A 12,613-nucleotide genomic window follows, 5' to 3' on the forward strand; every position below is an offset into this window, starting at 1 on the left:
ATATTAAAAATGATTATAATATATTTGTAAAGCTGTAGTATGTCCCACTTATAAGTAGATTGTCTACTCCTGAGCTTATATTTTAAAGTTTTGGAAAGATAAATATTTAATGTGCAACTGTAACACCCACAGAGCTAACTGTACTAAATGCTTGTGCTGAATCAATAGCACATATGTAATAACCTAAACAGCTGATCTGTATCACATGATTTGTTATGCGTGCCTTTAATTATACCATACATACAGTTAATCAGAACCATTATTTATTATTATCTGTCTAAACCATTTAATATACTTTTTACAGACACTGAGAGATATCAGGTATTGATGCAACTGGAGTGAATAAGGGAACCTTCTTCCTGAGCACAGACATTGGAGCCGGTTATCAGCATGAACTCATATGTGTTAGGTGAGTAAAATAGATATTATGCTGACTTTAATTACTGGGAAAATAGAATAGATCACTCATTAAACAAATATAAACTATTATATTTATATCGGCATCTTTAAGAACATTTGTGTCAACACCAGCTCTCAGATCACCTGCAACTCCATCTTCCTCTGCCCTGACCCAGCTCATGGAACTCCCATAACTACACTTAAGCCTACCTTGTTCCTATTTGTGAGACATCCACAGCTCCCCCAGTGAGCGTTCCCCACCCCAGAACCGCCACTGATTTGTGTGTTTAATTCAACATTGAGTATTATTAAAACTAATACATTTTTTGGCTGATTCTATAAATAAAACAACTGCAACCTCAAGCTAAGAAGCATCATAAGATCACTGCTCCTTAGCCTCCTTAGCCTTTCAAAATATCTCTCACTAATTATTACTTTGTGATGATTAAGACATCATATTTTCCCCCAACTGGTTGAGCATAAGCCAGGCAGGGCTGTATGTGCAGTTGCTTGTGCAATGTTAAATGGGAATGTAGGATGCCACCTCTCTTGCCCAGAATACAGGTGTACTTATTCCCTGGCTGAGAACATTATCCACATGTACATTTTTTAATGGAGACCTATACCTTGTTTTTATCAGTAATCCGTGTTTTATTTTATTATGATGAAGAAATATTTACATTATTTGTCTTTTGTTGTTGATTTACATGTTACTCAATTAAAAAATTAACACAAAATAGTAGACATTTTATGGAGTGTAAATAAATAGGATTTCTTTCATGTAATTGGCAAGAGTCCATGAGCTAGTGACGTATGGGATATACAATCCGACCAGGAAGGGCAAAGTTTCCCAAACCTCAAAATGCCTATAAATACACCCCCCACCATACCCACAATTCAGTTTTACAAACTTTGCCTCCTATGGAGGTGGTGAAGTAAGTTTGTGCTAAGATTTCTACGTTGATATGCGCTTCTCAGCTTTTTTGAAGCCTGGTTCCTCTCAGAGTGCAGTGAATGACAGAGGGATGTGAAGGGAGTATTACCTATTGAATACAATGGTCATCCTAACGGGGATCTATTTCATAGGTTCTCTGTTATCGGTCGTAGAGATTCATCTCTTACCTCCCTTTTCAGATCGACAATATACTCTTATATACCATTACCTCTGCTGATTGCTGATTCTCGTTTCAGTACTGGTCTGGCTATCTACTTTATGTAGATGAGTGTCTTTTGGTAAGTATGTTTCCTTTATTTAAGACACTCTCAGCTATGGTTTGGCACTTTATATTTAAAGTTCTAAATATATGTTTGTACTTATATTTGCCATGATTCAGGTTTATCAGTATATTTCCTTTTTGCAGACTGTCCGTTTCATATTTGGGAAATGCATATAAAAAAAAATAAAAAATTCTTACCTGAATTTTTCAAATTGACTCTCTTTTCTAAATTGCGGGCTGTTAGGCTTGCGGGAGTGCAAAATGCTATAATTTATTGCGTCATTCTTGGCGCAAGACTTTTTTTTGCGCGAGAATTAAGTTTGTTGACGTAATTTCGTCATTTCCAGTGACTTTGTTGGCGCCAAGTTTTTTCACGTAGTTGCGTCATCTATGACGCTCGTGTTTGTTGCATACATTTTTGGCGCCAAAAAATATTTTGTCAGTTGTGGGCGTCATACTTGGCGCCAAACTTTTGACATTATTTAAGACTTCATTTCTTTTTGCTTCTGGTTTTCAGAGGCTTATTTTGTTTTGCATTTCTTTCCCATTCCTGAAACTGTCATGTAAGGAAATTGATAATTTTGCTTTATATGTTATTTTTTCTCTTACATATTGCAAGATGTCTCAAACTGACTCTGTCTCAGAATCTACTATTGGAATCGTGCTGCTTGATGTCGGTTCTACCAAAGCTAAGTGCATTTGTTGTAAACTTGTGGTAATTGTTCCTCCGGCTGTAGTTTGTGATAGTTGTCATGACAAACTTTTACATGCAGACAATATTTCCATTAGTAGTAGTCCATTAACTGTTGCTGGTCCTTCAACATCTAATGTTCAGGTTATTCCTGTTAATGTGAGAGAATTTGTTTGTAATTCCATTCGGAAGGCTTTATCTGTCATATCGCCTTCTAATAAACGTAAAAGGTCTTTTAAAACTTCTCATAAAATTGATGAATTTTTAAATGACCGACAACATTCTGATTTATCTATCTCTGATGAGGATCTATCTGGTTCAGAAGATTCTGCCTCAGATATTGACACTGACAAATCTTCATATTTGTTTAAAATGGAGTATATTCGTTCCTTATTAAAAGAGGTGTTGATTGCATTAGATATGGAGGAGACTAATCCTCTTGATATTAAAACTAGTAAACGTTTAAATTCGGTTTTTAAACCTCATGTAGTTATTCCTGAGGTTTTTCCAGTTCCTGATTCTATCTCAGATGTGATTTCTAGGGAATGGAATAGACTGGGTACTTCTTTTACTACTCCTTCAAGGTTTAAGAAACTGTATCCTTCGCTGACTGATAGATTGGAGTTTTGGAAAAAGATTCCCAAAGTTGATGGGGCCATCTCTACTCTTGCAAAGCGTACTACTATTCCTACGGCAGATAGTACTTCTTTTAAAGATCCTTTTAGATCTTTAAAAAACTTCAATCTTATCTAAGGAAGGCTTATTTATGTTCAGGTCATCTTCTTAGGCCTGCTATTTCTTTGGCTGATGTTGCAGCTGCTTCAACTTTTTGGTTGGAAACCTTAGCGCAACAAAGTACCAGATCATAATGTGTATAGCATTGTTAAGTTAATTCAACATGCTAATAATTTCATTTGTGATGCCATTTTTGATATCATTAGAATTGATGTTAGATATATGTCTTTAGCTATATTAGCTAGAAGAGCTTTATGGCTTAAATCTTGGAATGCTGATATGACTTCTAAATCAACGTTGCTATCTCTCTCTTTCCAAGGTAATAAATTATTTGGTTCTCAGTTGGATTCAATTATTTCAACTGTCACTGGGGGTGAAGGGAGCTTTTTTGCAGAAACCTGATCCTTCCCCTAAGGGAACGGTTTCCAGTTGGAAGCCTTCTTCAGTCTGGAATAAATCCAAGCCATTTAAAAGATCTAAATCAGCCCCCAAGTCCGCATGAAGGTGTGCAGCGCTCATTCCAGCTCAGCTAGTAGGGGGCAGACTAAGATTTTTCAAGGATGTTTGGATCAATTCAGTCCAAAATCATTGGATTCAGAACATTGTCTCTCAGGGGTACAGAATACGTTTCAAAGTAAGACCGCCTGTGAGAAGTTTCTTTCTCTCACGCATTCCAGTGAACCCAGAAAAAGCTCAGGCTTTCCTGAAGTGTGTTTCAGACCTGGAGTTATCTGGGGTAATTGTGCCAGTTCCTTTTCAGGAACGGGTCTGGGGTTTTATTCTAATCTGTTCATTGTCCCAAAGAAGGAGAATTCTTTCAGACCTGTTCTGGATCTAAAATTTTTGAATAGTTATGTAAGAATACCAACATTCAAAATGGTGACTATAAGGACTATTCTGCCTTTTGTTCAGCAAGGGCATTATATGTCCACAATAGACTTACAGGATGCATATCTTCATATTCCGATTCATCCAGATCACTATCAGTTCCTGAGATTCTATTTTCTAGACAAGCATTACTAATTTGTTGCTCTTCCTTTTGGCCTAACGACAGCTCCAAGGATCTTTTCAAAGGTTCTCGGTGCCCTTCTCTCTGTAATCAGAGAGTGGGGTATTGCGGTGTTTCCTTATTTGGACGATATCTTGGTACTTGCTCAGTCTTTACGTTCTGCAGAATCTCACACGAATCAACTAGTGCTGTTTCTTCAAAGACATGGTTGGAGGATCAATTTACCAAAAAGTTCTTTGATTCCTCAGACAAGGGTAACCTTTTTAGGTTTCCCAATAGATTCAGAATCCATGACTTTGTCTCTAACAGACAAGAGACGTCTGAAATTGGCTGCAGCTTGTCGGAACCTTCAGTTTCAATCATTCCAGTAGCTATGTGCATGGAGGTTTTAGGTCTCATGACTGCAGCATCGGACGCGATCCCCTTTGCTCGTTTTCACATGAGACCTCTTCAGCTTTGTATGCTGAACCAATGGTGCAGGGATTATACAAATATCACAATTAATATCCTTAAATCCCAATGTTCGACTATCTCTGACTTGGTGGTTAGATCACCATCGTTTAGTTCAAGGGGCCTCTTTTGTTTTTCCAACCTGGACTGTGATCACAACAGATGTGAGTCTTTCAGGTTGGGGAGCTGTCTGGGGATCTCTGACAGCACAGGGGGTTTGGAAATCTCAAGAGGCGAGATTACCAATCAATATTTTGGAACTCTATGCGATTCTCAGAGCTCTTCAGTTTTGTCCTCTACTGAAGAGAGAACCGTTTATTAGTTTTCAGACAGACAATGTCACAACCATGGCGTATGTCAATCATCTGGGTGGGACTCACAGTCCTCAAGCTATGAAAGAAGTATCTCAGATACTTGCTTGGGCGGAATCCAGCTCCTGTCTAATTTCTGCGGTCCATATCCCAGGTATAGACAATTGGGAAGCGAATTATCTCAGTCGTCAGACTTTACATCCGGGAGAGTGGTCTCTTCACCCAGATGTGTTTTTTTCAGATTGTTCAGATGTGGGGGCTTCCAGAAATAGATCTGATGGCTTCTCATCTAAACAGGAAACTTCCCAGGTATCTGTCCAGGGATCCTCAGGTGGATGCGTTGACACTTCCTTGGAATTATCAACCTGCTTATATTTTTCCACCTCTAGTTCTTCTTCCAAGAGTGATTTCCAAAATCATAATGGAGCGTTCGTTTGTACTGCTGGTGGCTCCAGCATGGCCACACAGGTTTTGGTATGCGGATCTTGTTTGGATGTCCAGTTGCCAACCATGGCCACTTCCGTTAAGACCAGACCTTCTATCTCAAGGCCTGTTTTTCCATCAGGATCTCAAATCCTTAAATTTGAAGGTATGGAGATTGAATGCTTAGTTCTTAGTCATAGAGGTTTCTCTGACTCAGTGATTAATACTATGTTGCAGGCTCGTAAATCTGTGTCAAGAAAGATTTATTACCGAGTTTGGAAGACTTACATTTCATGGTGCTCTTCTCATAAATTCTCTTGGCATTCTTTTAGAATTCCTAGAATTTTACAGTTTCTTCAGGATGGTTTAGATAAGTGTTTGTCTGCAAGTTCCTTGAAAGGACAAATCTCTGCTCTTTCTGTTCTTTTCCACAGAAAATTGCTAAACTTCCTGATATTCATTGTTTTGTACAGGCTTTGGTTCGTATCAAGCCTGTCATTAAATCAATCTCTCCTCCTTGGAGTCTTAATTTGGTTTTGAAAGCTTTACAGTGTCCTCCGTTTGAACCTATGTGTTACGGTTGCCTCCAGGCTGGCTGGAAGTTGGACCGTAGAAAAGGATGCTCCTAGCGCTCACCAAAGGAGCAGCAGCACCGTGGACACTATAACTACTGCGTAGCCACCATCAGTAATGCAGACTATATGAACCACCGCTGCTGGGCTGGTATCTCGCCGTCTGCTCTGCGCCCTGGACCTACGACCAGGCTCCAGTAGGCAAACCTCTTCCTTCTGTAGCAATCCCTGTAGCTAAGGGAGTATGAAGAGCATAGCAATCCCTGTAGTTATTATAAGCTGTATCCTACAAACATGAGTCAAAGCTTCAAGTTAGAGGGTCAACATAGGTCTGATGTGCTGGAGCACACAGCCTGCTTTTATTCAGGTTACATGCAAACAGGACACTCTCAGGGGGAGGCATAAAATCCCCCATCACACATTTGATATTAGATAGAGAGACACTCCCTTTGACAGGCCACAACATTTACTTCAGCAGATAACATTACACACAATAAAACAATGCAGTCCACCTTATCAATACTAGTCTGATTAGACAATGGGAAAGTTGATCACTAAACCTAATTAGAGCTAATCCCAGCAGACTTGTATTTAGAATAGGTTTCTTGAAGCTGAACAAAATTTAACTCTTAATGGCACACAATGAAACTGAACCAAGTGGGAGAAAGCCAGGGACAAGTCATTTCACAGGTCTGGGGACATAGTCTTAAAGGGGCATTGTTCATCAAAGTCACAATATGTCCCCAGATGGTTCTTAAAGGGCCACACACACCCAACAAAAGTCAATATGTCCTCAGGGGCACAATCTTCCAGGGGCCATAGTCATGTGGAAGGAGGCTGGCAAATAGGCTTCTCCAAAATCCAGGGAAGCAGGGCAATTTTTCATTTAAAGGGCCAGTTACAAACAGCAGTTTGTAACATATCTCCCCTTTTGGAGGGAGACTAACCAGGCACCTGACCTTCTGCCGGTCAGTGCCCAAGTTAGTCTCGCAACCCACCCACAAATAATCGCTAGCAGCAAAGTAGCCCCCCCACAATACGTAGTACTGGCCTGTAAGTTCCAGGTTGCAGGATGAAAGTGCAGCATCCTCGGCCTTCCTGGCGCAGCTGGGCAAATAGCTGATGGTACTTGGGGGGCAGAGGCCAGCCGCACTCTGCCCTGGTGCCAGCACTTCTGCTGGGGTGAGGGGTTTGCAGGTCAGTTCTGTAACAAGGACAAGGTCTGTAGGGCAGAGGCCAGCAGCGCTCTGTCCTGATGCCAGCTCTTCTGCTGGGGGAATTGGGGCATAGTCCTGCCCGGTGGCAAAGGGAACGTGGGGGTCAGTGGGGGCCAACATCTCCACTGTTAACCCTGGGCCCAAGTTAGGAGTTAGCTGGGGAGGGGGAGATTGGCTTACCTCCTCCTCCTGATACTCCGGCGGCCGTTGGGAAGGGAGGTCGATGCTCTCCGCTTCCTGTGGAACATGCTGCGGCTGGGGAGAGAGACCGGTTGTCTCCTCTCCCTGGAAGGCACACTCCGGCTGGGGAGGGAGGTCGATGCTCTCCCCTCCCTGTAGCTGGGTCTGTCGCTGGGGATCTGGGCCGCCTGCCCAGCATCCCTGTAGGGCCGGTAGAGAGACTGCGGTCCCATCTCCACCTGCCTGCTGGGGGTCCTCCCAGGACCAGTCTATGAGGCCTGCTGCCTCTGGTATCTCTGGTTGGGGTTGGGGAAGGAGACCGGTTGTCTCTTCCCTCTGCACAGTATACTGCCGCTGGGGAGGGAGGTCGCTGCTCTCCTCTCCCTGTGGAACATGCTGCGGCTGGGGAGAGAGACCAGGTGTCCATACCCTCAAACTCCACAGTTGGCGCTCAAAGGCTCGTGCCGCTTTGTTCTCCGTATCCAATTCCCGGATGATGCGACTGACTACCTCCTGCGCAGGGTCTGGACCATATCGGACTAGCCGCCTCTTTACCTCTGGAACGAAATCCGCGCCCTCATAGCGACGGATCCGGTTGAGGTGCTCTTCACATGGTTCTGACCAGTATCTTGTCAGCTCCATGCTGCTGTAGGTAGGGACGCTGCGCAGTGGCTAGCGTTGCCCTCAATTACTCTCCTACGATACCAGTGCTGTTGTGGTGCTGCTCCTTGCGCTAGGACGCCAATCCCACCACTGCCGCCAAATGTTACGGTTGCCTCCAGGCTGGCTGGAAGTTGGACCGTAGAAAAGGATGCTCCTAGCGCTCACCAAAGGAGCAGCAGCACCGTGGACACTATAACTACTGCGTAGCCACCATCAGTAATGCAGACTATATGAACCACCGCTGCTGGGCTGGTATCTCGCCGTCTGCTCTGCGCCCTGGACCTACGACCAGGCTCCAGTAGGCAAACCTCTTCCTTCTGTAGCAATCCCTGTAGCTAAGGGAGTATGAAGAGCATAGCAATCCCTGTAGTTATTATAAGCTGTATCCTACAAACATGAGTCAAAGCTTCAAGTTAGAGGGTCAACATAGGTCTGATGTGCTGGAGCACACAGCCTGCTTTTATTCAGGTTACATGCAAACAGGACACTCTCAGGGGGAGGCATAAAATCCCCCATCACACATTTGATATTAGATAGAGAGACACTCCCTTTGACAGGCCACAACATTTACTTCAGCAGATAACATTACACACAATAAAACAATGCAGTCCACCTTATCAATACTAGTCTGATTAGACAATGGGAAAGTTGATCACTAAACCTAATTAGAGCTAATCCCAGCAGACTTGTATTTAGAATAGGTTTCTTGAAGCTGAACAAAATTTAACTCTTAATGGCACACAATGAAACTGAACCAAGTGGGAGAAAGCCAGGGACAAGTCATTTCACAGGTCTGGGGACATAGTCTTAAAGGGGCATTGTTCATCAAAGTCACAATATGTCCCCAGATGGTTCTTAAAGGGCCACACACACCCAACAAAAGTCAATATGTCCTCAGGGGCACAATCTTCCAGGGGCCATAGTCATGTGGAAGGAGGCTGGCAAATAGGCTTCTCCAAAATCCAGGGAAGCAGGGCAATTTTTCATTTAAAGGGCCAGTTACAAACAGCAGTTTGTAACACTATGCATTCTCTGGACATTAAATTACTTTCTTGGAAAGTATTGTTCCTTTTGGCCATCTCTTCTGCTAGAAGAGTTTCTGAATTATCTGCTCTTTCTTGTGAGTCTCCTTTTCTCATTTTTCATCAGGATAAGGCGTTTTGCGGACTTCGTTTAAATTTGTACCTAAAGTTGTGAACTCCAACAACATTAGTAGAGAAATTGTTGTCCTAATCCTAAGAATTCTCAGGAGAGATCTTTACATTCTTTGGATGTGGTAAGAGCTTTGAAATATTATATGGAAGCTACTAAAGATTTCAGGAAGACTTCTAGTCTATTTGCAAGAGCACAGTAATATTCCCCAGGGTTCACAGTCACTGTAACTCAAAGTGATGGCTATGTAAGTACTCCAAAATAAGAACCTGAAGTATATATGTTATGTGTGTTATCCCCATGGAGAGCACAAGTCCATTATCTCAGCGCTGGTGGAGCTAATTCACATTCAATCGATATGAGAAGAAAAGACAGAGGGTATAAGCCTCTACACTCACCCCACTGATAGTCAGCTTCACTTGTAAGTTTCACTCTAGACGTGATGACAGCTTCCAGGTCACAGGTTTCGTCATCCCGGTGAACCGCAACTCCTGTGCGGAATTATACACTAGACGTGCCTTCCTCTAAGCGCCACCCAAGTCTTCTGGGCGTCTGACGTCATCATCGGAACATGCCGAGAGGGGGTGTGTGGGGCTTATCCAATCAGATCGCTCCGGCGCCGGTCGAATCTTCAGCTCTCACAAGGGGGAACACTGAACGGCAGGTAAAAAACCAATAGGAGTAGAGGCTCTGTGGGCTCTTGAGAGTAAACGGACTCCTTGTAGTCCGTAAATATAAGCAAAAGAAAGAGATTCAAGAGATCCAATTGTAGAAGAATCAAATGGCTTTATTAAAGGATAAAATCCTAAGGTATACCAGCACGGTAACAGAGAGACAGCTGGCCCTACTAGTTTCGGCGTTGTGCCGTAATCTAAGACCTGCTGTGTATTTACAAGTGGGTGTTTAAAAGTAACTCTCTACACAATCATTGGCTACAGGGGGGTTAGAAAATACCACTCCCCCTTAACCCTTGCCTGGGTGGAAAAGCATGGAGGGAATTATCAACATAGATGTAAACAAATGTAATATAATACATAAGTTAAAATACATACATTGATAAGAGTAAAATTAATTAGAAAAGGGGGGGGGGGGGGAAAAGTTTTAACATTAATAATCAACAGCTAGAGCTGCATGTCATATAAGAAAATAACAATAGTTTTGTTACCAGAAATGGATTAAATATATACAGATATGTACAATAGTTGAATAAATCAATAGCGAGCAAAATAAACAAATTGAAAATTTTTGAAGTATACAGTTGATGTATATACAATCCATTCAGCAAGACAAGAAAACATTATAGCATAGACAACTACAGAGCCTGGTTATGCTAGAAGACCAATACAAAAGGTGCAGTCTAGTGAAAGAAATTCCTCAAATGTAGTGGTACATCATGGGGTACTAGAGATAAACCATTGAAGTTATAAACATAAGAGAGACAAAAATAAGACTTCTCAAATATGAATATCTAGGTACCCACATATTTACCAATACAGGAACAATCAAAATACAATGCATAAACAATATATATTTAATCAAAGCTAATAACCAAAAAAGCCCTAACAGTATGAATATGGAGACATGAGATTGGACCTAAACCAACATAATGTAATGTGGTATTTATCTTGATTATAAAAAATTAGGGATTGGGTTTGTCAAAAAATGTGTGAATGCCTTAAATATTCTGAATGTTGTTTACCAGTGTAGATGTTGACTATACAATAGATGAAAAAGCAATAATGCTATATTCAGCACCAGTGATTGATCAGATCAAATTCCGAATTGAAGCCATTAGGGACCTGAGTGCGGAGTCTGAAAATCCAGAATGCTTCCTGGCGTGCTAAAATAGCATCTTTGTCCCCACCTCTAGATGGTCTCCTAATGGCCTCAATTGCCCGCCACTTGAAAGATCTGACATCTCCATGATGAATTTCAATAAAATGTCTGGCTAGTTCTGAACATGTCTTTTCGTTCCTAATATAGCCCAAGTGTTCCCGTACTCTGGTACGGATGTCTCGAGACGTCATGCCCACATACTGTAGTTTGTGACAAACACATTCAATAACATAAACTACATAATTAGTTGAGCATTTTATGCAACCCTTTGTTTCATACGTATAGTTGGTAACACAAGAGTAGAAATTTCTACCTTCTGTGATGAAATCACAGGCCTTGCATCTTGAGACCCCACACTTATAGGTCCCATTTACAGAGAGCCAAGTGGTGGGCCTAGTTTTCTGTGGTATTTGACTTGGAGATAGGATGTTTCCTAATGTGACATTTCTGGAGTAAACACATTTGAATCCTCTCTCCACTACTGTTTTTAGTTGTTTGTCCCCATATAACATGGGAAAGTATTTCTTGAGAATTCTACAGATCTCGTAGAATTCCGTTGAATACTTAGTGATAAAGAGTGTACAATTTTCAGTTTTGTGATCAGACTTTGTAAGTATGCTTTTCTGAAGGACATCACCTCTTTTAGTTTTGGTTACTTCATCCAAGACGTTATCAACCAAAAATTGGTTGTACCCTCTTTCAAGTAACCTATTTTTTATCTCTTGGCTCTCCTTTTTGTAATCGGATTCCCTATTGCAGATCCTTTTAGCCCTAAGTAGCTGCCCTTTAGTGATACCCTTAAAAACATGTTTAGGGTGGGCGCTTTTGTGATGTAAAAGGGTATTTCCTGCAATGGTTTTTCGATACAAATTGGATATGATAGTGCCAGTGTCAGTGTCTCCCCTTAGGTTAACATGCAGAAAGTGAATTTCTGATTTCTGCCATTCATGGGTGAATTTCACTCCATTGTCACTTATGTTCAGGAATTCTGTGAACTCCTCAGCCGATTTCCCATCAGAGGACCAAATAATAATCAAATTGTCAATGAAACGTTTATACAATCGTATATGGTGGATGAAGGGGTTTCTATCTGCATAGACAAAGTTGGTCTCTAGCCATCCCATAAATATGTTAGCATATGACGGGGCAAATTTTTTTATAATCAAGATAAATACCACATTACATTATGTTGGTTTAGGTCCAATCTCATGTCTCCATATTCATACTGTTAGGGCTTTTTTGGTTATTAGCTTTGATTAAATATATATTGCTTATGCATTGTATTTTGATTGTTCCTGTATTGGTAAATATGTGGGTACCTAGATATTCATATTTGAGAAGTCTTATTTTTGTCTCTCTTATGTTTATAACTTCAATGGTTTATCTCTAGTACCCCATGATGTACCACTACATTTGAGGAATTTCTTTCACTAGACTGCACCTTTTGTATTGGTCTTCTAGCATAACCAGGCTCTGTAGTTGTCTATGTTATAATGTTTTCTTGTCTTGCTGAATGAATTGTATATACATCAACTGTATACTTCAAAAATTTTCAATTTGTTTATTTTGCTCGCTATTGATTTATTCAACTATTGTACATATTTGTATATATTTAATCCATTTCTGGTAACAAAACTATTGTTATTTTCTTATATGACATGCAGCTCTAGCTGTTGATTATTAATGTTAAAACTTTTCTCCCCCCCCCTTTTCTAATTAATTTGACTCTTATCAATGTATGTATTTTAACTTATGTAT

At 41.0% G+C, this 12,613-nt stretch overlaps 1 protein-coding gene across 1 annotated transcript in view; it reads left to right on the plus strand.

Moving 5' to 3' along the window:
• Window positions 1–300: 300 nt before the first annotated feature.
• Window positions 301–12,613, plus strand: part of LOC128659855 (oocyte zinc finger protein XlCOF6) — a 153,284-nt gene continuing 140,971 nt past the window's right edge. The window contains exon 1 of the mRNA XM_053713429.1: window positions 301–409. Coding sequence (XP_053569404.1) covers window positions 391–409 — 19 coding nt within the window. The 5' untranslated portion in view covers window positions 301–390. The remainder of the gene's footprint in view (window positions 410–12,613) is intronic.

This window comes from Bombina bombina, chromosome 5, assembly GCF_027579735.1.
Source record: "Bombina bombina isolate aBomBom1 chromosome 5, aBomBom1.pri, whole genome shotgun sequence".
Classification (NCBI taxonomy): Eukaryota; Metazoa; Chordata; class Amphibia; order Anura; family Bombinatoridae; genus Bombina; species Bombina bombina.